This window comes from Hoplias malabaricus, chromosome Y (genome assembly GCF_029633855.1).
Source record: "Hoplias malabaricus isolate fHopMal1 chromosome Y, fHopMal1.hap1, whole genome shotgun sequence".
In the NCBI taxonomy this organism is placed as follows: Eukaryota; Metazoa; Chordata; class Actinopteri; order Characiformes; family Erythrinidae; genus Hoplias; species Hoplias malabaricus.
Window position 1 is genome coordinate 9,662,597 of NC_089820.1, and position 23,879 is coordinate 9,686,475.

The following is a 23,879-nucleotide window of genomic DNA, read 5'->3' on the forward strand; positions in this document are numbered from 1 at the left end:
ACCAAAAGATGCCCCTGTATCATCAGTGGAGCGAAACATTTGCAAAATATGTGTAGAGACAACGTTGTGGTTTAAATTATATCGTGGATCAGTGTACCTTGTACATGGCTCCGTTTGACTCGGTTGTTCCACTCTGAACCGAACCGTAAAGAGGACTCGCTGTTCTGAACCGATTCGAGCTCTTTTCGGGATTTTTCGGCGCACTCCACTCCTCCACTTTGCCGGTGCCGTGCGGTGCGTCATTCTGAACACCCCCGCCATATTCTGCACCGCCAAAGACCCTTAGTACCTTCTTCTGGTCTGCCTGATTTTAAACCATGCCAACTCAACCTTCGTCAATGGCGCCTGTACTAAAAAACAGCTGCATGCTAAACTGCATGTCGCCATATTAAACAGAACATTAAAACTATTACGACACTGTTATAGGAAATCTAATTAGTGTAGTTTATTCATGAAATGTGAATGTGGCGTTCTGTCCACCAATAAAATATGATGTACCAATTTCTTAACTCTAATCACATACAACATGTTAAAAATTGATGTGAAATGTAAAAATGTGAAGTGGGGAATTACATATTCATTATTACAAGCCATATGATCTCAGACAACACAAAACATGATGGCTTGTCTTTTTTCAGTTTGTGAGTTGGCAGGAGATCCAGATCCTCAAATTAATGCATACACACACTGAAAATTAGATTTCATCATGTCGCATTTAAACATTAAACTCTGTATGGAATAATTTGCTGTTTTGCAGCTAGGAAACATGCAGAACATAGAGACACCAAATGGGATTTACTTTTACTTATTTTGGAACTGTCCTCATTGTTCTAGCTTTTGGATCTTTCTAATTTTGTTCCCTTTTTATACAGAATGTGACAGTAACTTTTCTCTTTGTTTTGAACGTGTATTTTTTGGCTTCATAAATATTTCTCTTGTCAAGGCACCTATTATAATATAATTAGTCGTATTACTAGCCAAATTCCATATTTATAAATGTAAATACACAAATCAAAACCCCCCATTTTTTTTTATTGAATCCAAGCAATACTTGAAAACACTTTGTGGTTGTAACAATACAAAATCGGTCACTTGTATAAAGTGTTTATATTTTTGGTTTTGTTTGTTTTTTGAATTAATCCCCTGGCTGTAGGTTGTGTGTTTCACTTTCTGAAGGAAAAAGAAAACAGTTAAACAAAGTTGAGGACTATCCAATAACAGTTTTCCCCAGCTTTTCCTACTTGAAATTGAAATTCAAAATTTTATTTTATACACTTTTTAAAATTGATTTTCTTATTTATTTATTTACTTATAAATGGCAGAATGAACAAATATATATTTTGTGTTAATATGTATATACAAAAATATGAAATTAGTTTTGTTCCTTGCATTATTTTGCCACAATATATAATTTTTATTCTGCAGTAGCATATAATTCTGTTTTTATTTTTTGTCTTTATATTTGTATCCAGTTTTTTAAATAAACTTTTAATCATTAATTAGAACGATACAGAGGAAAATGGGCTCTTCCAATGGCAGGAATCTGAGGGGTGCAGGATTTGACCGGTGTATGCTTAATGACGCGCCGCTGCCTAGCCGCTGATTGGCTGAGCGAGCTCTATTGCGACGTCATACCGTTGCGTATCAAGAGTAACGTTAGAGGAAGTTACTCTAGCGCACAAAAGACTGAGATTGGACTCTTTAAATCGCGCGTAACGTCGAAAATATTCACTTTTAACGAAACATTTGAAGCCTTCAGACGACATTATGATGGACGACGACCAACCCAAAACGCTGTGAGTAGGAATGAGGTCGTTACTGCGAAGAAAAGCCAGCGGCTAGCGTTAGCTTAGCATCATGCGGCACACAGCGACAAAACTCGTTTAAAACAAGGAGCAAGTGCAGAGCGTGACCGAGAGCGAATGACACCGGGGTTTAATTTTAAAGTCTATGCTAACTAATGTACTCAACCCGACTCAGTTCGGAAGTCTTTGAAGACTAGTCTGAAATTGGCTTCTGTTTGGAATTTTCCGGTCCACCTTAAAGCGTGCGGTCGGTGGCGCCTGAATTGCCGTTCACCGTTGCACCATTTAAGGTGGAACGGGGAATTCCAGGAGGAGATGAACGCAGCCCCTTCGATGTTAAAATGAATCAGAATGGAAAGTAGCAGGGTCAGTACATAAATGTAGAGCTCTAAGAGGCCTAACACAGTTGTACCACGATCTTAAACATCGTTTGTACCTTATGACCTGTAAAGTGAGAGAGTGTTGATTTAGCGAGTCTTTTTTTTCTTAGCTACATTTCTTTAATTTGGTCAACACATTTGAATACATGATTGTTCACGTATTTTAGATGATAGCTTTATTTTGGGAGTCGAGCGCTCATGCCCCGCATGGTGTGATAGTCTTTATCTTTAGTAACTTCATTGTTTAGTCAGTTTGCAGAATGTCTCTCACTGAGCGCCTCCGGTTAAACTCGACTGTGAAAGCGCTTTGTTACTGTGGTTGCTTGTGCCCCTTCAGCTGATTTTGCGCTTAAAAACACAATTTCATGACTATAATTAGTGGAAATTGAACACCACGACGCCCCAGGTTTAATCCTCGTTTTCCTGGAGATTTATTGCATCGTAATTGAAGTGAATTGAGTAATTCGCTAGCTGAGATGAAAACGTGGCAGCAGCGAAGCCTGCTGCTACAGGCATGGCCGGCTCTCATGCGAGGGCTGGACGATATTGATGATATCAGTATCGCGATAATTTTGCACGTTCCTTGTCTGCAAATTTTCGTTAAAACAATACCTTACTAAGTTACCAAAGGCAGATATAACACGAACGATTCTTTTGTCATTGCACAGCAATACAAAAATAATTAGTAATCATTATTATACACTCATGCTCATAGCTTCTGGTAGCCATAACAGGAGCCTAGGGAGCAGGAAAAAAAACCCAAAAGAATTGGGTAGATTTCTGACTCATTTATACATGACTTGACATGTGTAGTGTAGATATACTGTGACATATCATATAGATCTGCTTTTACGCTCACTTTTCACTTGCAGTTAGGATACACTTAGCATAAGTCCTACAGAATTCTAAAGAGTTGTGATTAATATGGGTACTGTGGTTCTTATTCGACGTTTAACTTGCTGCCCGAAAACCAATTGAGTAGAACTATTTATTGCAATTTATAAGAGGAAAAACGTCCTAAAACTAGTCATGTTTAAATACATTTTTGAAATAAGTGAATATTACATTTGTTAACACTTGAATATTAGCTCAATCTCATTTATGGTGAATCCATTTATTCCTTTTCTTTAGGTATGTGGGGAACCTCTCAAGGGATGTGACAGAGGCCCTCATCTTACAGGTCTTCACCCAGATTGGCCCGTGCAAGAGTTGTAAAATGATAATTGATGTGAGTAGCAGACTATGGAAAGGTACTTTAACATATTGTCGGGTAAAGTTATTTCAAACATTGTGGGTTTTATCTTTTTAGACAGCAGGAAATGATCCTTACTGCTTTGTGGAGTTCTATGAGCACATTCATGCTGCTGCTGCACTGGCTGCCATGAACGGGAGGAAAATTTTAGGAAAGGTAAGTACAGCATTAGCTGTATGTGTGGAAGGCTATAACTTAGGTTTGTATTAAATGTGGTATAATCAGAGTGGTCTCATCAGGTAAGTGATAGAGCTTAAATCAGAAGTGTCTGTATATGTGCCCTCACTTCAGCTTCTTTATTGTTTAAATCTATATTTAAAAAAAAAAGCATGAAGTCTAAGGTTTAATAAGAAGATTTTTTTTTTTTTTTTTTAAACTTTGAAACTTCTTGAAATGGCAGATTTTGGCTCTTACCTTATCTCAACCAGTCGATTATTTAAAATAGATACCCTTTTTATAAATGGTATGCAACATACTCCAAGTACCCTTTTTAAAAGGAAAGTAGATTGTTCTGGAGAACTGCTGTTCTCACCAAAATAAAGCCCCCCCCCCTTTGGTTTGTTCTTCATTCAGAAGCTCCATATCTCCTAAGGTGGAATGGTGTGTTTGAGTAAGAAACAAACTATACATGGTTGAAATTGAACTTGTCTATGGATGTTTTTTTTTTTTTTTTTTAACTGTTTGAATTACCACAGAAACTTATTTGTAAGTTTAGCTGTTTAGTTTGTAACACTTATGTCTTTTACTTTAATGTAAATGTAGCAGTCAGATTCCACTTTCCCGCTTATATAATACACCTGAAACAGCAAAAATAAGTCAGTATTGCCCACGTGGAAAAAGAATAGAGCAATTTCCTGATATGTTTTTATGCTTTCTAACATTTGGAGGTCTTTCAACCATCCAAATGCCCCCAGATGCTGTTTTTCTTCTGTGGCTCAGCTAGCAATGTTCTGAGAAAGCCTGAGCAAATTAAGAACAAGCCACTTAGTTTATTTCTCATTTACTGAACTAGGGCTGTGTAATTTTTTTCCTGCATGCAAACAGGCCGGAGAGCTAGCAATTGGTGAAGAAACATCCTCTAAACATCACCTTTTTAAAGTTTAAACTCATCCAGTGCGCTATATTGATTATTTTATGAACTATATATGACTTTGGAACTAATAAAGGCACAAGAACACAACTAAGCTGCAGCACTAATTCAAAATATGACCAACAGTGAATATGCAGATTTAGACTCTTGGCCTTAGATGACTGAAACATCATAGGGGATTTAACCCAGTCTTCTAATGACATGACCAGAGTTTAGGAAGTGTGCCAATTTGGCTTCTTAATGCAAGCTACCGTTTAATTTTTAAGATTTATGTTGTGTCGTAAATGGTGACAAACGCATTATCGTTTAATATGGAATAGAACGTGCAAGTAAGAAAGGGCAACTACATTAGTACAAATATGAACAACAATATTGCACAGGCTTTTAACTCAATATTTCAATTGCTTTGCCTAGATGTTATCTTGGAGCTAACTGGTATGTAGTACCAAGCAATCACTTGTTTCCTGCACACACACATGTATGTGTACACACACCAAAGAACCATAACCAATGGACCATCTCCTTTTTTCTACACACTGTCCATTCCTTCAGCTCAACTGTCTTTTGTAGTTTTATAATTACACCCTGATGTACCTCAGTCCTACTGGAGTTTTTAAAGCCCTCAGTGTCACTATTGATCAGATCCACTTATACCAGCACAACACACATTAATACCACCACAACCACGTGAGTCTCACAGCATTGATGAGAAATGTCGACTACCCAAATCATACCTGCTCTGTGGGGGTTCTAACCATTTGAAGGGTGAATGAGGGCAAATGGGAACCAGTCTGTAATTTTAAAACTACAAAGTGCTACAGTGGAGCTGAGAGGAATGGACAGTGAGTATAGAAAGCAGGAGGTGGTCATAATGTTAGGGTTGATCGTTGTATAATCACAAGAAGCCATACAAAAGATGTTGTGTATATTTTAACAACATTGAGTGCATAGGGTTTATATATATATATATATTAATTATTATTATTATTATTAATTTTATATTATATATATATATATATATATTATTAATTTACTTTGTAACTATAAAGCTGCTTTGGATTTTATTGTGAACCATTTTGTGGAAAATCTGTACAAAAGCAGGTATGATTGTGGACCATGAACCTTCCCCTCATTATTGTATTATTTTTTATATATTTTTCTTTTCTTAGAGTCCTATGCCCAAGCCTATAACTACTAGTGTAGTATTTGTATGCGTACGTGAACACTGATTATTCAGAAATTTGAATGAAGAGATGATCATGCTGATCATTTATTCTCCATAGCATCAACTTCTTTAATGGGTCCTGATTTTTGTACTGAACTAAAATAAGGAAAGAGGATGCATTTTAGTAATTGTTCATTAGATTTTTGCTGCCTTTATAATAGAGCACAAATTGGTCATAGTAAGACGTTAAACAATATTATTTGCGGCCAATTCCTGACCATCTCTTAAGAATTGGGCCATGGGAGATGGTGGAGATTGAGGGGTTTTGGAGTTTAACGTTCATTGATGTGCCTTGTTTCTATCTGAAATTATAAATTTAAGAACTATTTTGGCATGACTTGTCGAAGGAGGCAATGTTAAAAAAAATGAGTCAGACTACATTGAAGCAGTACAAAATAATACACGGAAGTGCATGTACATGGATGTACAGATAGACACTCAGGATGCAACAGGCAGAATCCTCAGTGAAGATAGCTTAACACACTGAAGGAATTAGACTCTGTCTACTTGTGGGTGGGGCATCTGTGGTTGAGACTGTGTAGGGATAGTCTTGCATTGCCAGACTCTCTAGGAAATATGGGATGCCTTTTGCCACTTAACATGGCCAGGAACCGCCTACTATTGAAGGAAAATTAATTTGACACAAGGACCAATCAGAAGTGTGCTATTTTGGCATGACGTGTGGGAGGCAGTCTTAATGATTCATGGGTAGAGCCAGTACAAAAAGGCACATGGAAGTGCATATGCGCAGATGAACTGGGAGCCATTTGGAACGCAACTGGCAGAATCCTCACAGTGAGGCCAGATTAGTGCACTGTAAGTTTCAGAATCTCCATCGGCTTTTGAACAGAGCGTCTGAGTCTAATGTAGGAGTAACTGAAGAGTCCTCCCCCTTCTCTTCCCTCCCCTTTATTGTGGTACTGAGTTTGAGACACAACTCAAAGGATTGGTTATATTTCCTGATAAAATTTCAGCAAGAATGATGCATGTCACCAGTATAATAAAGAACACTGAACTGTTTCATTACATAGCGAGAGTTTTTTATAAAGTTTAGTAGTATAGTATTTTTCTCCCCTGTTTAAAAGAACATTTTGATTTATGGAGTATCAAGAACTAAAGAGTGATGCATAGTGAGTTACAGGCGCATATATACGATTTTTTTCTTTGTCGTCCACACATCTACAAGTTTAGAGACATTTCACTGTGAACTTGTTGAAAATTGTAAGTAAAAATTCAGGCTAAAGGTCCGTAGGTGGCTGTGTTGTGGGGTAATGGTTGTGTGGCAAAATGTTTTGCCATCTTTTAAATGAGAGAATTGGACCAGTAGAGCAGAAACCCTGGCATAGTTGAGTTTGAACTTAAATTAATTATTTGCTCTGAATCTGTATTGTACATTTTCTACAATCCGTTTAGTCATTGGACAGTCATAGGTAGGCATGTTCCTGATGGAAAGAAAGCAAGCAATCCACTTTCAGTTGTAGAGCCATATATCGGAAGGAAACTATATTCTATATACGTCATATATATATATATATATATATATATATATATATATATATATATATATATATATATATATATATATATATATATATATATATTTTTTTTTTTTTTTTTTTTTTTTCCCCCACCTGTGCTTGTTCTTATTCTACTCCATCCACACCAGGCCTCCTCCACCAGAACCCCCTTGGTAAAAATATATTCAGTGAAAATATTTTATCCTCAACAGGTAATGAAGGACCATTTGAGGAGTAATACAAGTTGATAGTGTCACTCTTTTGTAAGTCTCTATTTACAGATATTTACAGATTTTTTTTTTTTTGATTTTTTTTTTCCTTCCCTTAATATTTTTAATAGCTATTTTTTGATGCCTTGAGTGATGGACCGGAATCTTTTTTCTGATTTAAGTTTAGTTTTTTTTACAAAATCATTATCGTTTTGTTCATCAGTCTGTTACTACGTTTGGAGACTCATTTGTCACTCTAAGTAAGTTGCAAGCTTTCTTTTCGTCTGTTTGTTTAATTTTTCATCTATCTTAATGTTTTGCTATTTTTGCATTGTATTATTCTTTCAGGACATGAAAGTCAACTGGGCCTCGATGCCAAGCAGCCAGAAGAAAGATACAAGCAGTAAGTGTTGACAATCTTAGTTTGTTGTTGTAAAATGGTGATTTTTCACTGAGTGGGACCTGCATGGATGTACTCGGGTGTGCTAACTTGGTCCCTCGTGACTTTTTCATTGTAAAGCCCCATGCTTCGCAATGTAGCTGGCGGCATTGCAAAAAACCATCTAACGGGTACCGCTGGCTTTGGAAACAATGGAATCTATAAAATTTAAGTAATTGTCTGTTAGTTTTTCTTGTAGTAGGTGTCTGTGCCTCAGGTCAGAGAGTTTCTTTTTGCACCTGGCTGTAAGCTTGAATTTGTTTGTAGTATTTTGAACCATCAAAAATAAAAAACACGGCATAATTTTGCGAGCTGCTGAATCAGCTAAAACAAAATGTAATCAATACTGTAGCTTGGAGATTTTACAAGCAGGTAGTTTGTTCTGGAGGTCTGTATTACGCAATGTAAACAAGTCTCTCTGCCCAGTCAACGCTCTGCAATGTTTATACATGTTTAGTCCCTACTCATGTTTGGAACTGCATGCAAGCAAGAACTAAGGTACCTGCTTCCAGGGGACAGGTACCAGATTTGCCTCTGTCTGGGTGTATTTCCATAAAATAGCCAAGATTATGGAGGAGCTCTCTTTTTATTTAAATTTTTTGCCATATTGGTTTCAAAACATTAGTCTGTTTACAGAGAAGTGTACATTTGTTGTTTTTGTGATGTCACAAAACATTGCTATACGTCGATCAACCATAAAATTTATGACCATCTCCTTGATTCTACAGGGTTCATTGCGTTTCACTGACCTTACACTTACAGACTACAGTCCATTTGTTGTCCTAAAGACTATTTTTTATTTTTTTTCCCCTTTTGCCTTGGTTTTCAAATAGTCAGGACCCCCAGAGCACTCTCAGAGCATGTTGGTGGATCATTCTGACCTATGCAGTGACATAGACGTGGTGGTGATGTGTTGGTGGGTGTTGCATTGGTATGACTGGATCAGACACAGTAGTCCAATCTGTTAGATACTCCTACCTTGTTGGTCCACCTTGTAGATGTAAAGAGAGTCACCTGTTCCTGCCCAGTTTTTGTTGGAAGTCCTCTATCAGTGGACACAGGCTGCAGTGAGCTGTTTGAGACTGTTTTCAATCCAGCAGTGACACTGAAGGCTTAAAAGAAATCCAGCAGCACTGCTGTCTGATCCACTTGTACCACCACATCACAAACACCAGCATGTCATTGTCACTGCAGTGCTGTGAATGATCCACCACCCAAATACATACATGCTCTGTGGTGGTCCTGACCGTTAAAAGAATAGGGTGAAACAATTTACCCAGAACAACAAATTGGCTCCAGTTTGTAGTTGGTGAACTACAAAGTGCTCCTGTGGACAGTGGAGTTGAGAGAACGGATAGTGAGTTTAGAAATAAGTAGTTGGTTGTAATATTGTGGCTGATCGCTGTATAGTTGCTTTACCCATTTTTGATAATTTTGAAGCGTTTCTGACTTTCTGACAGCTTCTTCGATAATACCTGATAGAGTAGCCAATCAGAAAATGGCTTGTTCTCAAATTTGTTTTGAAAGCACCATTACAGAACAACGTGCTTGAAAAAATAAGAAGCATATCAGTTCGAGGCCCATTTTTAATAGATAATTTTATATTAAAATTTCCTTTTTCTAATTTCAGACCACTTCCATGTCTTTGTTGGTGATCTGAGTCCTGAAATCTCCACAGATGATGTCAGAGCTGCATTTGCTCCCTTTGGGAAAATATCGTGAGTATACTGTTTATGAATAGTGTTTTTAGTTAATTAATTTATTTATTTAAATGTTGCATCCAACATGACAAAGATGTTTGCCACACATCTTTAACATACATGTTTAATCCTCTTTAAATTGTACAGTAGTTTCTATGTTTCTAGAGCCTAGGCTTACCAATAAAACAGCTGAATTTTTTAAAGTGGAAAAAAGGCAAAATAATAGAATGCCGATGCTTTATTCTGTTTTGTCCTGTGCACTTTTATTAAATTTGTAAAATATTTTTGTCATTGCTATGTATAGATGTGCTAATCAAGGCTTTCCGTACATTTTTACAAACTTCACAAAGTTTCATTTTGATGATAAGTTAAAATATTTTGCTAGCTGTAATGTCCATATATCCCTAATGTGCAGCAGTTGGCTCATGTTTCCTTCATTTGACTGATAATCCATGGGGAAAATTCGGTGTTACTCAAATCACTCTCTTCTCCCTAAATAAATGCAGACAAACATGCATCTTGTTTTCTAAAGCATTGTATCTGGTTCAATTTGTTAAAGGTTTTACCTTCTAGGTTAGTTTTATAAACTTTGATTTGTCGAGGATCAAGTCAAATGAGATTTATGATTTGTTGCTTGCAAAAAAGCTCTAATTTCGTTGTTTTTCTTATTGTCAAGTGTTGCCCCCCCCCCAACCCAACAAAAAATAAAGTAGAATGAGTTGGAATTGTATGGAAAATGTAGTTAAAAAGGAAGCTGGTTTGTTTTTTAAAGTTAGGATAGGGTTGAAACAGTGTTAATAATGAATAACACTAATCTCTGGTCCCTTAAATGGCACTTCTTAAAGAACTGTCATTCATTCCTTATCAGTGTATCCACATAGGCTCAGGAAAACTTTGGCCATTTTTTTCCCCCACAAATACTAAAGAACAAGACGACCATCCAAACTTTTTTACTAGCTAAAAGTTCTTCGCCAAGGTCTGTCATGATACAGGGATGTCTATGCATATTTTAAAAAGACAACACACAACCATATTCTGCATGCATTATACAGGCATGGCTGCAGACGTGAAAAGTGGTGCGACATTAGCCTCCTGTAGGCTGTACATACCTCAGAGTTAGAGGCACCTTTTTAAAATGCAAAATGCGACAATGAAGGTCTTGTACTGATGCTCATCTTAAGACTTGTTTTTAGAAGAATGGGATAAAATTGCCACTGAAAAATTCATCAGTTGGTGTATTTAGTCTCTAGGTATCTCTTCTTTTGCCAAGAGATGGCCATAATAGTGCTGATCTCTGAGGTGGAGATAGATAGCCCTTTTAAAACAATACATTTTGCGTCTTTAGATTATAACCAAAGTATCAGATTTTCCATGATGATGATTAAGTAACATATTTCTCATATCCCCTTTGATTTATATGCAAATTTGTTTAAATTCAGTCTGTTTCACATGCTTGCCTTTTTTGTTTTAGTGATGCTCGTGTGGTGAAAGACTTGGCTACTGGGAAGTCCAAAGGATATGGCTTCATCTCCTTCATTAACAAATGGGTAAATAAGTATAGACATATACAGCAAGCTTGGGGAGACTCTTGTCCAGAAGGGCTGATTTAGTTGCAGATGAGGATTGGGCTGTATCAGATTTTATAAAGCATTTTGCTAGGCATCATGGTGATAAACACTATTACTCATTTCACACATTCACTGTAATCCAGGAATGTTATGGAGTTTACTTGGAGGAGTTGTGTGAATGTGACCACCCGCAACATTCATCCTGGACATTACTCAGACTTTACCTGGAGTCTTTACTAGGCCGCTAGGAGGATAATGTTCTGGAGTTTCTCCTACAGGCACTGCTCCATGCCTAAAGCAGGCGTTTGTTCCCTGCTGCGAGAGTACACCTGATTCATAAAATCTCCCACTGTGCACTTCATGTGTGAAAGGACATGATACTCCAGAGTTTCTCTAGAGATTCATAATGGTGTTTTTGGGGGATATTGGGGGTTGATGTACAGGTTTGTGCCCCAGGTTAGCTTTAATTGCAGTGGGGATGCTTGCAGAATTGGGGTGTAATGACCTACTGTAGCTAGTGGAGTGCAGTAGTCTGCAGAGCAGGTATAGTTCAGTGGATAGAGCCATGTAAATGGCTTTCAAATATGGACCATTTGTTACAGTTTAGAGCAGGGGTCCTCAAACATTTTAATCAAATGACCAGTTCAGTTTTTCAGTCTTTTGGGAGTCCAACTCCAGCCAGAGAACACAACAGCTTGAAAAACTGTATGCCATGTCATAAAGCCATACATATATTGAAGTTAGTCATCTTTTTATGAGAATAAAGCCGTAATATTTAGAGAATGTAAAGTCACTGGAGTACAGGATGGCAGTTCGTTCCGCATCTACATTGAATTTTACAGTACGTGAGAGTGTACTTGGAAAACTTCTCAAATTGGGACCATATATGTGCTTTTCAGCGAGAAGTGATGTGAACGGGCTCTGCTGCTGTTGTTAAAGGGGCCTGTCAAATTAAAACAGCGGGCCATAATTTGAAGACCCCTGGTTTAGAGTGTACTGCCAAACATGACTGCAGACTGTAACATTTTCCACATTGATTCAACGGTTGTTCCTTTTTTCACAGTTGAAATGAACTTGACACATTTGTTGAGGTTGTTTAATGTAATTGTGATTTTTACTAATAGGATGCTGAGAATGCCATTCAGCAGATGAACGGCCAGTGGCTTGGAGGCAGGCAGATCAGAACCAATTGGGCTACTAGGAAACCACCTGCACCCAAGTCCAATTATGAGAGTAAGTCTGCTTTAGAAAAGTGATACACTTGTATGCAAATCCTTAAATGTATAATTGTTTTTCCAGGAAGCAGTTTGCAAGTAACATAAACAAATAAAATCTCAATTGCTGTAACCATTTTGTTTGTTTATTACTCCTATATAGGATAGGACATCTTAAATACTGAGGGTTTAAATCAAATTGTGAATTAAAATGTACAGAAATGCCATTTAATTTGTGTGGAGGATTTGTATTTTATTAAAAAAAAATCTACTTCTCACAACTTTACCTGTATGTCCACACTTGAATACAACTGTATGCATTTTCTATAAGCATTTGGAAGGGAAAATCTTGCAGAAGTGCTTTCTGGATCTAAATGTTCTAGCCACTAACCTATGTTTTTTTTTTTTTTTGCAAGCAGGTAATACCAAGCACCTGTCCTATGAGGAGGTCTTGAGCCAATCCAGCCCCAGTAACTGCACTGTGTACTGTGGAGGAGTCACCTCTGGCCTCACAGGTTTGTTGATATCATGAAAGACTGAAAGATTAGGCCAATAAAAAGAAATTGGTGGGAGTGAAGGAACAGCACTGTCCTCTTCCTCCAATCCATGATGGAGGTTGGCCATCTAGATTAACTCTATTAAATTAAATAAGTGCTACATAGTTAAGTGCATGGGTTTCAAACATGCAACCTGTGAGCAAGGACAGGTCCAATGAATGTTCTCATTCATTCCAATCCAAGACATTGGGGAAACTGTCCAAAATTAAAACACCCCCTGGCCTGTAAATAAATGTAAAAAAATCATTTACTACAAAGTGGAGAGCCAGGTTGTAAGCCTACGCTGAACTTTGACCAGGAATATATTGGTGTTTTGTTTTTTGTTCCCCCCCCCCCCCCCTTTCTGTGGTTTTTCAATTCTCAAATTACTGTGTTCAGATCACTGGAGCTCTGTATTTTGAATCTGGTGTCAAGTATCAAATTTTGTTTTTAATGCAAGTATTGCATTACTCTGTATGAACAATTGTAAGATACCTTGAAATTCTGAAACCTGCACCACAGTCCAGTGCTGTGGGGGTTCCATACCTGTTTAGCCCATGATTGGCTTTGGATTTACTGAACTTGGGCTCGTTTGTGGCTTAGTGTCTGGATATATTGGTCATGAAATATTGTAAGTAGTTTCTTGAATATAATGTATTGTCTACCTCTATCAGCTGTCAGACAAATTTTTAACAGAATAACTAAATTCACTACCACCAATGTCTGGATCATATTTGGACATATTTTCTGCATTAATCAATACCCAGAAATTCATTGATAGCAGAAGCACAAGATGTTCTAATGGTGCAGATGCACACAGAATCTTCACAGTGCAGTGGGCACCAGACTCTGACAATTGTTTATTTCTTTGCTGCAGATCAGCTGATGAGACAGACCTTTTCTCCATTTGGCCAGATCATGGAGATCAGGGTTTTCCCAGATAAAGGCTACTCGTTTGTCAGGTGAGTTTTACTGAATACGATACCTCCCTAACATCGATACTGATAATGAAGCAATCCCATGGCAAAACTTTAAAAGTTTCCATTAGGGCTGTGCCATATATCATGTCATGTCATTTGCAATAACATTTGCTTTTATGCACAAGGATGTAGTTTGGGAAGTGTCTCTGAATGTATAAAATAAAACTTAATAAATAACTTCTACATTTTATTAAAATATTTAATATTATATTAATATCCTTTTTTGTTGCAGTAGTGTTCAATTAAAAGTATTTTTCATTGTTTCATCATATCACCAAGGATATTATTGTGAAAATACCCTAAAATATCGTGATATTATTTTAGGGTCATATTGCCCACCCCTAGTTCCCATTTTGGTCCATCATTTCGCCTTATTGCCTCTTTTGTAGATGTCATTAAGAGGGGAAATATTGAGCTGTTACTGGTTTTTACATTTTAACATATTTAAAAATGGGCCGTAACTGTTTATACAGTGAGTAAATTAATAAATTGAGAAAGGACAAGAATATATATTTTTTTCTCTCTCCCCTGCTTGCAGGTTTGACTCCCACGAGGGTGCAGCACATGCCATAGTATCTGTGAATGGTACATGTATCGAGGGCCACACAGTGAAGTGCTACTGGGGGAAAGAAACTGCAGACATGAGGGCCATGCAGCAGATGCCCATGCCTCAGGTACGTGCTCCTTTTCTATGTCCTTGTGTTTTTCATTGTGCATCTAGCTCTCAACATAAGCAATGAGTACCCTGTTTATGGAGCTAATTTAGTGTCTAAATCAACAAGTGTCACAAATAAACAATGCGTTCTGTAAATATAGTAATGTTTGCAAACAAATACAACATGCTTTACAATACAAAGTGTTGCAAATGCATGTGACTTTCAAATAATAGCTGTTTTCTAATTGATACTTACCATACAAATCATTTACAAATACAAAAGTTACAATGAAATTTACAATGATATCTCGATTGGTACATCCTGATATGCAAATTTGTGAATCATGTGGCAGTTCTAACCAAGCACAAACTTGAGTGGACATTGGCAAACCAATGTCAACTGATTTGTACAAATGAATGGCCCCACAAGACTATAAACAGAAACGCAGGAATGACATTTTGTTGTCCCCATACTGCTGTGACCCTGGGGAGTCATGGGAATTTGGCACTGGTAATGTGTACCCACAGCATTACCTACTGATGAAGGGTGATATATATGTTTGAGTCAGTTTGCATTTAGTTGCGCATCTCATGACTTTTGGCACACTTACCAGGCAAAAAACTTGTGATTCACAAATTTGCAAATCAGGATGCACATGTTTGCTAATCATAACATGGGTATATTTGAAAACCATGCTATTTATTTATTTTTGTATTTGTAAAACATTATTTGCTTGTTAAGTTTGGTATATTAGAAAACAGTTATGCATTTGCAACAACTACGTTTTTGTCAGTTGTTTATTTGTTTGTGCAAGTAGTATCTGAATATAACAGACTTGCAGGATACATTTTGTTTGAAATTCTGGCACTAAATCTTGTAACTATCAGTGCACAAAAATTTCAGTATAGGTAAATCCGTCCTTACAGTCATGTAAGAGGGTAATGTTAAAGCAAGCAATTATGACTTTAAATGAGAACACCAAACCCATATGAATAGAAATGTTTTAAATTCTTCAAGTAATTCTTTTTTTTTTCCCATGTCCACCACAGAGTAACCCTGGCTATGCTGCCCAGCCGTATGGCCAGTGGGGCCAGTCTTATGGCAACGGGCAGCAGATGGGCCAGTATGTGCCCAATGGCTGGCAGATGCCTACTTATGGAGTCTATGGCCAGGCTTGGAACCAGCAGGGTTATAAATAAGTATGCTGTGGGCACCCTCCACCACCTCCTTTGGCTCAAGTGTTACTCCTGCTCCAGTGTGGCAAATTTTCAGCAGGCTGTACAATTTATGCCAATAGAAGGAAAAGGTGTGAAAGGACTCCATTTAACCAGTGTACAAATATATTTGGATCATTAACCTGCCCTCGCTATTGCCCCCCCCCCCTCCTTATTTTTTTATTTTTTATTTTTTGTCCTTTGTCTCCTCTCCCCATCATTTGGACAGTTTGTTTTTGTTTTTTTAATTTTAAATTAAATAAATTCTCCTTCTCACCATGGACTTGGTATTAGAAACACTTCAGTCATTTGGCCCATCAGAACAGGAGGACTGTCTTCATGTTTAAAAAGAAAAAAAAGAAAAAAAAAAAAGAAAAACAAAATAAAAAACCTTCAGGTTGTGTGCGTTTTTTTTTTTTTTTTCTTTTTTCTTCCCTCCCCTTCTTTCTTTTCCCCTTCCTCTCTCTCTCTCTCTCGGACCCCTTATGTTTGTATGGACTTAAATATTATTGGATGGACATTTCTTTTATTTGCACCAGAGTAAAGTTACCCTCTCAGCTCAGTAGTCAGGAGCATTTTATCTCCAAACTGAAAGTTATGAGAATTCTTCTTCTAATTTGGAGGAGGCTTCCTCAGTGGCCTTGACATGTACTTGAAATCTCGAAGTTATCAGAACTTCTTGCGAAGTAATAGATTGTTCTTAATTTCCTCTCCAGCTTTTAATAAATTTCATAACGTTACACAACACTTTTCCTTTTGTCTAAAATTTTCAAACTTTTCACAATATACACAGCTTATTTTAAGCTCTGATGTTTAAACTTCATCCTTTTTTTATTGTTGTTATTAAGAATCATGTTTTCTGAGATTAAATTAGGCTATGACAACACAGAGTGTTCTAAGTTCTATGTAAAGATATTTTTGTAATTCTGTGTAAAATGGGGTTGTGAATTACTTTGTCAAAGCTTGTAAATTGGGATTTGTTTACCATCTTGTACATTGCATGGGCAATCTTAGGCTATGTCGACTTATATCACTCTCTTCTTGACATGTTAAACAACCTATGGAGTTCAGTAGATTTATTTAGATATTCAATTTTTTTCTTTTCTTTTCTTTTTTTTTTGTAGCCTGTTTCATTTACTTTTTACCCGTACATGAACAAGCTTGTCACTGTTTGTTTTTATAAGCCAAAGACAATGGTAGGCATGATGGTGAATATCTTGATTGCTCTTGACTTGCTAGAATTAAGAAAACAGCAGGTGCCCTCTTTCAAATGCGAGCCACACAGTTTAATTTGATTCAGAAAGACAGTGACACAGCCATGTGTTGAGCTGTTTATGGTCATATCAAACCTGAGTTTTGTTCAGCGTGTGGTGTTTTTGTTTTTCATTTCTCCCCTCTTTTTCTTCTAGATGTCTATGCATAATCTCACTCTCCCCTGCTATTAGTCATCACTCTGCCCTTACAGCTTAGTGCTTAAATCCCTGAGCGAGAAATTTGTTATTTTTTTTCCTCCCTTTTTCTTTTTTCGTCTCTCCCCTCTTGTATTGGAAACCCCCCCCCCCTCTGAACTTGCCACTCAACACCACTTAGTAGATTTGGACTAATGAATCAGACAGTCTGCTTTCTATAACGTTTTGAATTTGTATTTTGTAAAAAAGCTGAAGAAATGTACTGTCGTTCATCTTGATTTGAGTTTTTGGATTTTTTTTGATTTTTTTGTCCCTTTGGCCCTCTCATTCCATTTTCCTCCTATACCTCTTTGGAGGGACTTTTTTTTTTTTTTCTCTCTCCTTTTTTTCTGATTACATGTGTAAATAACTTGATAACCATTTAATGATAACCATTAAAATACTGTTCCAGTATTCCAAGACTCTGATAAGTAAGAAATGCCTGTTTTGTCTTTATTTTGCCCTTTAATTTTGTGATCTGAGAACAAATAGAAAAGATCATTGACCAGTATGACACATTTTTGATTTCTGCCTACTGAGGGTAGGTATTGCAAAAATAGCCTTTGATATTCATTCATAATTTGATTTGACCCAACTCCATCTGTCACTAGAACATACACTGATCCGATAAACGCCAAAACCCGTTTTTATCAGCTCCACTGACCAGCTATGCTCTCTGTGCTTTGCATACTTTATCCACTTTGCCCTGCCATTCAATGGTCAGAAATAAAACAGATATCCAGAGCAGATCGTACTTGGTTGGTGGATCTCAAGTGTTACTGGACTTTTTATACTGGTAACTATTATAAACACCTTCTTCATGTAAAGCTCATCAGTTTGTTTATCCAGTTTTGATTGCTTGTCCTTTAGTCTTCATTAGTGGTCACGAAGACTGGCCTGAATATTTTTAATGCTTGGGAGTGTTCTCAGACTGCTGACACTGAGGTGTTTAACATCTTCAGCAGAACTGCTGCGTCTGATCGTTGCTTACCAGTATGACACACACTGTTGCTGCTGTCATATTATCAGTGTCCCTGCAGTGCTGTGAATGATCCTCTGTCCTAATACTACCTGCTTTGGTGGTGCTGTGGGGTCCTGAAGTATATAAAACAGGATGAAAGTGGCCTAATATAAGAAGCCAGAAATGGACTAAAGTCTAATTGTAGTTCACTTGTATGGTCAATAGAGCTGGTGAAATAAGACTAAGTGCAGAAATGAGGTGGAATTGTCATGGCTGATCCACATATATTGCATTTTCTTAATATTTGAACATTTAAAACTAACCTTCAGGGTCCTGAAGTTGTAGGTTTGAGCCCTGCCTGCAGGTTTCATCTAGTGGCTCCAGTTTCCTGCCTGACACCCAAGGTCCGAGTATGCTCCTTACCCAATGCGACCATGAACTGGATAAGCAGTTACAGGCATGAATTAAAGAATGAATGGTTATATTTTGTAGTGTTCTGACAAAACCAATCCGCATCGGTTTTCTCTGGGTGCACAGGTGCATTGGTGACTCAAAAGTGTTCAAAGGTGTGAGTGGTGCCCTGTGATTGACTGGTGTCCTCTCCAGTGTGTGTTCCTGCCCAGTGATTCTGGCTAAGCTCTGGACCCACCATGACCCTGAACTTAAGTGGTCTTCACTGCAGTGCTGGTTAACCACACTCTGTCCTGTCTTAAGTGGCCTCTACTTGTATAGAAAGTCTTTTTACACCAGTTGTGGAAAAATTACTGTGATTTAATTGCATTGAGCCACGCAAACCTTGGTGAGGTCAGATGCTAGTGTTGAACTTTTAGTTCTGAAACCCAAATACCAATTCTCTACCAATGGTGGTTGATTGAGTTCCAAGTTCTTCTATGGATATTATTTGTCTTTTTTTTTATTGATTGAATGTATGTCAACAATGGATGCATAATTACCTTTAAATTACAGTTTCAAAATTGATATATTATTGCACATATTGGTAATAGAGAGACTAGTGTTGCTGTTGTTAATACGCTGCGTTCAGCATGGTAGAAACTGCATTATGTAACTTTTGGATTTGGACATGAAACCTCTTGTGAGATCTATTTACATCTTTGTGGTACTTGCCTCACATGGAAATTATGAGGGAAGCGAGAAAGAGATTTGCTGTTGCTGGCATCAAATTTGAAACGCATATATATCCATCCATCCATTATCTGTAACCGCTTATCCAATTTAGGGTCGCGGGGGGTCCAGAGCCTACCTGGAATCATTGGGCGCAAGGCGGGAATACACCCTGGAGGGGGCGCCAGTCCTTCACAGGGCAACACAGACACACACACATTCACTCACACCTACGGACACTTTCAAGTCGCCAATCCACCTGCAACGTGTGTTTTTGGACTGTGGGAGGAAACCGGAGCACCCGGAGGAAACCCACGCGGACACGGGGAGAACACACCAACTCCTCACAGACAGTCACCCGGAGCTGGAATCGAACCCACAACCTCCAGGCCCCTGGAGCTGTGTGACTGCGTCATACCAACCAGTTAAAAGAAAATATTTAATATAAAAATGAATTAAATATGGATGTTTTTAATGCTGTTGTCTGAATTTTGTTGTCTGTAGGTAAGTCAATTAAGTTTAAGTTTAAATACATTATAAGGAACCTGCGCATGTTTTCTGAAACACTGATGTGGATCCGACACGTAAACATTTTTATATAGATAAATATTTTGCCTTATAACACTAAGTGTGTGTGTGTGTGTCTGCGTCTTTATGCTGCTTGGCCTTATCCGGATATAATCCTTATCCTCAAGACCGATAAAGTGACTGATGAGTTATAAGCGAGGTCATAGATCTGAAACAATTGTGTTTCCAAGATGTTTAGCTGCTGATCCGGGTGCTACAGAGAAATCTGCTGTATTTAACATTAGGTCTGACAGTTTACTTTTTTGCAGCTTTAGCAGTGTGCTTTAGTAAGTTCCCTTTTAGACTGAATAATGCTGTCCTTTCAGGCACACACTTCCAGTATGGTCAGCATCCATTTCTTCCCTAATTGTATATTGTTTGTTTTAAGGTATGCATTTAGTGATTGTACCATGGTACAAATTTAACCCTGTTACTGGAACAGCTAACCACAACTCTCTAGGTGATCAAATAAGCTGAAAGTGAACCCATGAAAATCTCAGAATCAAGCTCACACATAAAAGGAATTTGGTTTATGTTACAGTAGCTCACATTGCATTGAAGGCAGAGCTGAAGTCCAAGAACAGGATCCTTGCATATACCCCTTGGTGTTCAAGGTGTTGGAGAGTATCATGGAGTCCCCTGCTCACAGCAGCATCCACTGATCTTGGGTCGGTATGCAAGCTGTAGTGTGTCCAATGGGGTTTGTGATGTCCTTCAGGTGAGTGAAGACCAGGTTCTCAAAGGATGTCATGACCACAGAGGTTGCAAGAGGTCTGTTATCATTCAGTCCTTTGATGGTTGACTTCTTGGAGATGGGTATGATAGTGAAGCAAGAGGGTACAACACACAGCTCCAGTGATGTGTTGAAGATCTTAGTGAAGACGTGTGCAAGCTGTTCTGCCTAGGCCCTCAGACATGAGGGTGAAACTCCATCAGGGCCTTGTGCCTTACTCAATTTTGGTGCTTTACCACTGCATGGGTCCGACTCTACATGACTCAACTACACATAGCTCAGCTCGGCGTGCTTAAAGCTTGTCACTTTTTCACTAGCAGGGCTCTCCCGTGAAATGGAGCCGGTGATGCCCCCCTCGTTCCCTTACTGGAAAGTTAGTAAAGAAAGTTGGTAAAGTTAGGCGCTGTTTACTCATCGTATATTCGCGTGTCGTTTTAGATTTTTGGACTGAACACGGCTCCGTGCCCCAGTTCTTACAGATGAGTTTTACTTGCACGTTCAACTTTCACTGGAAATTTTTGTCCGCCATCGGCCCAAGGAGCTTATAAACCTCTTCAAAACACCTTGAGGTAAAGTTACAAGCTGCCGTTGTGAGTCTGATAAAAATTAACATGAAATCTGTGGTAACTTAAGAGCTTTTACAAGCGGTGGTTTGTGCTGGATTTGAAATGGCTCAGCATTTTGTGGGGATTGACATGGCTCTGGCCAATCAGTGCTCTGCACGGTTTACACATCACCATTTAGTACCTACTCTGCATGGCTGGAACCCCAAGCGGGCTGGGACTGAAAACTTAACCGGTTCCAGGGACCAGGTACCCGATTTGGTCAGTGAAAAAGCAAAAGAGCTGTGCTGAGTCGTGTAGGTTCCATGCAGTGGAAAAGCGGAATTTTTGTCTCTTGAAGAATTTTTGCAAGTCTTCCAGACAGATCTTCAGGGCAGGTGGTTGAATGAGTGTCTGGAAGGATGTCAGAGTGTCAGGAGAGTGTGAATTATTGTGTGGTGCTGGGCTTTTCAAACCTACTGTAGCACGTGTTAAGTTCATCACCCAGCTGACAATCTCCCATTAACCGTGGAGGTGGTCTTTTATAGCTGGTGATGTTCTGCAGGCTCTTCCAGACGGTTGATGGCTCGTAGGTGATGGCACCTGTCCGGGCTTGTGCACAATGATTCTGGGTGGGCTCCGGACTCCCCCAGACAACTTATAGGATAAATCAATTACAGAATTTTTTTGCTGAAGAAAGAAAGGCATTCCCTTATTATACTTTAAATTCTCACTCTGGAATATTATTGATCTGTGATACAATGAATATGCTCTACTCTCTCTCTCTTTCTATCTTTGTACTCTGTATCTTTTAAAGATGTTTTGGCAGTTGACGATGCAGTCAGTTTGTTACCCTACACAGTCACACTTGCAAGATTTTGATAACTGTTTGGTACTTTTGTGCTCTGTGTGTTTGTGCGGAACAATCGGAAATGAGTGTATCCCCTAGTGATGGGAATTTCGGCTCTTTTTGGGGAGCCGGCTCTTTTGGCTAGGCTCTTCATAAACAGCCGGCTCTTTCAGCTCCTAAATGGCTCTTTGTTTTACCACTTATTTCCACTGGTACAGAACAATAATACCTACATTTTACATGACTGTATGGACAAAATATTATTGTTCAATATTAAAAATAATAAATAGTGTTGCAATGGCCATTTGTTTTTATGGCTGTCTTGTAAAAACACACTGATTGCACTCACACATTAAATTGTATAAATAACTGGATTTTTATTTAAACACCTTAATAAAAATCACATGTAAACTCTGAAATATAGCCAATGGAACCCAAAAGGTAGGTATTACAAAATAGCTTATTAAATTATCATCCATTTATGGGTAATTAAATAAACATTACTCTGCAAAGTGCAAAACAGCAGCATTCAACGGCAGTGATTAAAACAACCACAACTGTCAACAGATATTTAACTAATTTAACATTTTCTTCAACTATTTTTTGGAAGGCAGATTGGCATTCAGGACAACCAAGTGTCTCAGCTTTGCTTGTTGTTCTCTGATTGGTTGAATGACAAGCCTTAGAAAAAATGGCTCGGTCTTAGACGGGAACCGGCTCTCATAGTTCACTTACAAGAGCCGGCTCTTTGAACCGGTTCGTTCGCGACATACACATCACTATCCCCAAACATGAACTCGCATGCAGGGAATATTAGCTCTGGCTGACTGGTTCATCCAGGCCCAGCAGTGGTTCTTTCCAGTGAACCGCAGCGTTTCTACACGTTTAGAGGGGGACCAGGAATGCATCATGAGCGGGGGACGCTGTGGCCGAGTTCAGAGGCGTCCTGCTGACCTTGTGAACAGCGGAGAAACGTAACCAAGAGCTCAGAGCTTCAAATACAGTGTTATCGCCCAGTGGAGCTTGACGGGGTCATTTACAACGTTTCATACAAATGAATAATATGAAAAAAACAGGAACACGCCCCGTTTTTATGTGTCTTTGGTGCAGTTAGGCGCGATGCCATGCGTGTTGGTCAGAGCCGCAGCTCTTGGTTACGTTTCTCCGCTGTCCGTAGAAACGCCGCGGTTCACTGGAAAGAACCAAGGTTCCAAGAATGAGATACAAAACCGGGTCAAGAACCGGAATTCTTTTGGTGGAAAAAAAGCGCTATGGATGACAGCAACAAATCAGTGTTCTGATTGGTTAAACAAACCTCGCGATGTGATTGGTCCAGCTAAAGCTTTCCTATTGGTCCATCAATTGGTCATCAAAACGGTTTTAAATCCGCAACTGCAAAAAGAGATTCGCGCACGCAGCAGAGAAGGCGAATGTGTGGATTTTTCCTACCTCATTCAAAAACTCCCAATGTCACATTTGGAACCTTAAAAAGGTTTGCTCTTGCACATTTTAAGCCGTTTGAGAAGGTACTGATTCACCCCAGTAAACAAGGAACGTCCCTGGACGTTCAAAATAGGTCTAAAAGTAGTCTGTCCGTCAAGGACATATTTTAAACGTCAATGGACGTCCAAAAGTCCATCTTAATAGGTTAGTTAAGTGGTGACCAATCGATAACGTCAGTGGACGTCCAAAATGCGTTTTATACAAGTAATTTATTTCGGGACCAATTAATAACGTCAATGGACGTCCAAAATACGTCTAATAGTCGTATTTTCACTGTCTGTGTTTGGACGTCTTTTCAACTTTCATTTTCAACCTTAAAAGAACGTTGATTAGACGGCAGTCATTATGTTATTTCAACTTTGAATCAA

At 38.4% G+C, this 23,879-nt stretch overlaps 1 protein-coding gene across 2 annotated transcripts; it reads left to right on the forward strand.

The window, feature by feature from the left end:
* The first annotated feature begins 1,642 nt into the window (after positions 1 to 1,642).
* Positions 1,643 to 17,648, forward strand: LOC136678078 (cytotoxic granule associated RNA binding protein TIA1-like). Of its 2 annotated transcripts, none has more exons than XM_066655906.1 (11): positions 1,643 to 1,796; positions 3,317 to 3,413; positions 3,495 to 3,593; positions 7,827 to 7,881; positions 9,548 to 9,635; positions 11,089 to 11,164; positions 12,310 to 12,418; positions 12,816 to 12,914; positions 13,813 to 13,897; positions 14,454 to 14,589; positions 15,621 to 17,648. In XM_066655906.1, the coding sequence occupies exons 1-11, from the start codon at positions 1,768 to 1,770 to the stop codon at positions 15,768 to 15,770; spliced, it is 1,023 nt and encodes a 340-aa protein (XP_066512003.1). In that variant the 5' UTR covers positions 1,643 to 1,767; the 3' UTR covers positions 15,771 to 17,648. The 2 variants fall into 2 exon arrangements, with proteins under 2 accessions (XP_066512003.1, XP_066512004.1); XM_066655907.1 differs by having other exon boundaries at positions 12,819 to 12,914.
* Positions 17,649 to 23,879: the final 6,231 nt, after the last annotated feature.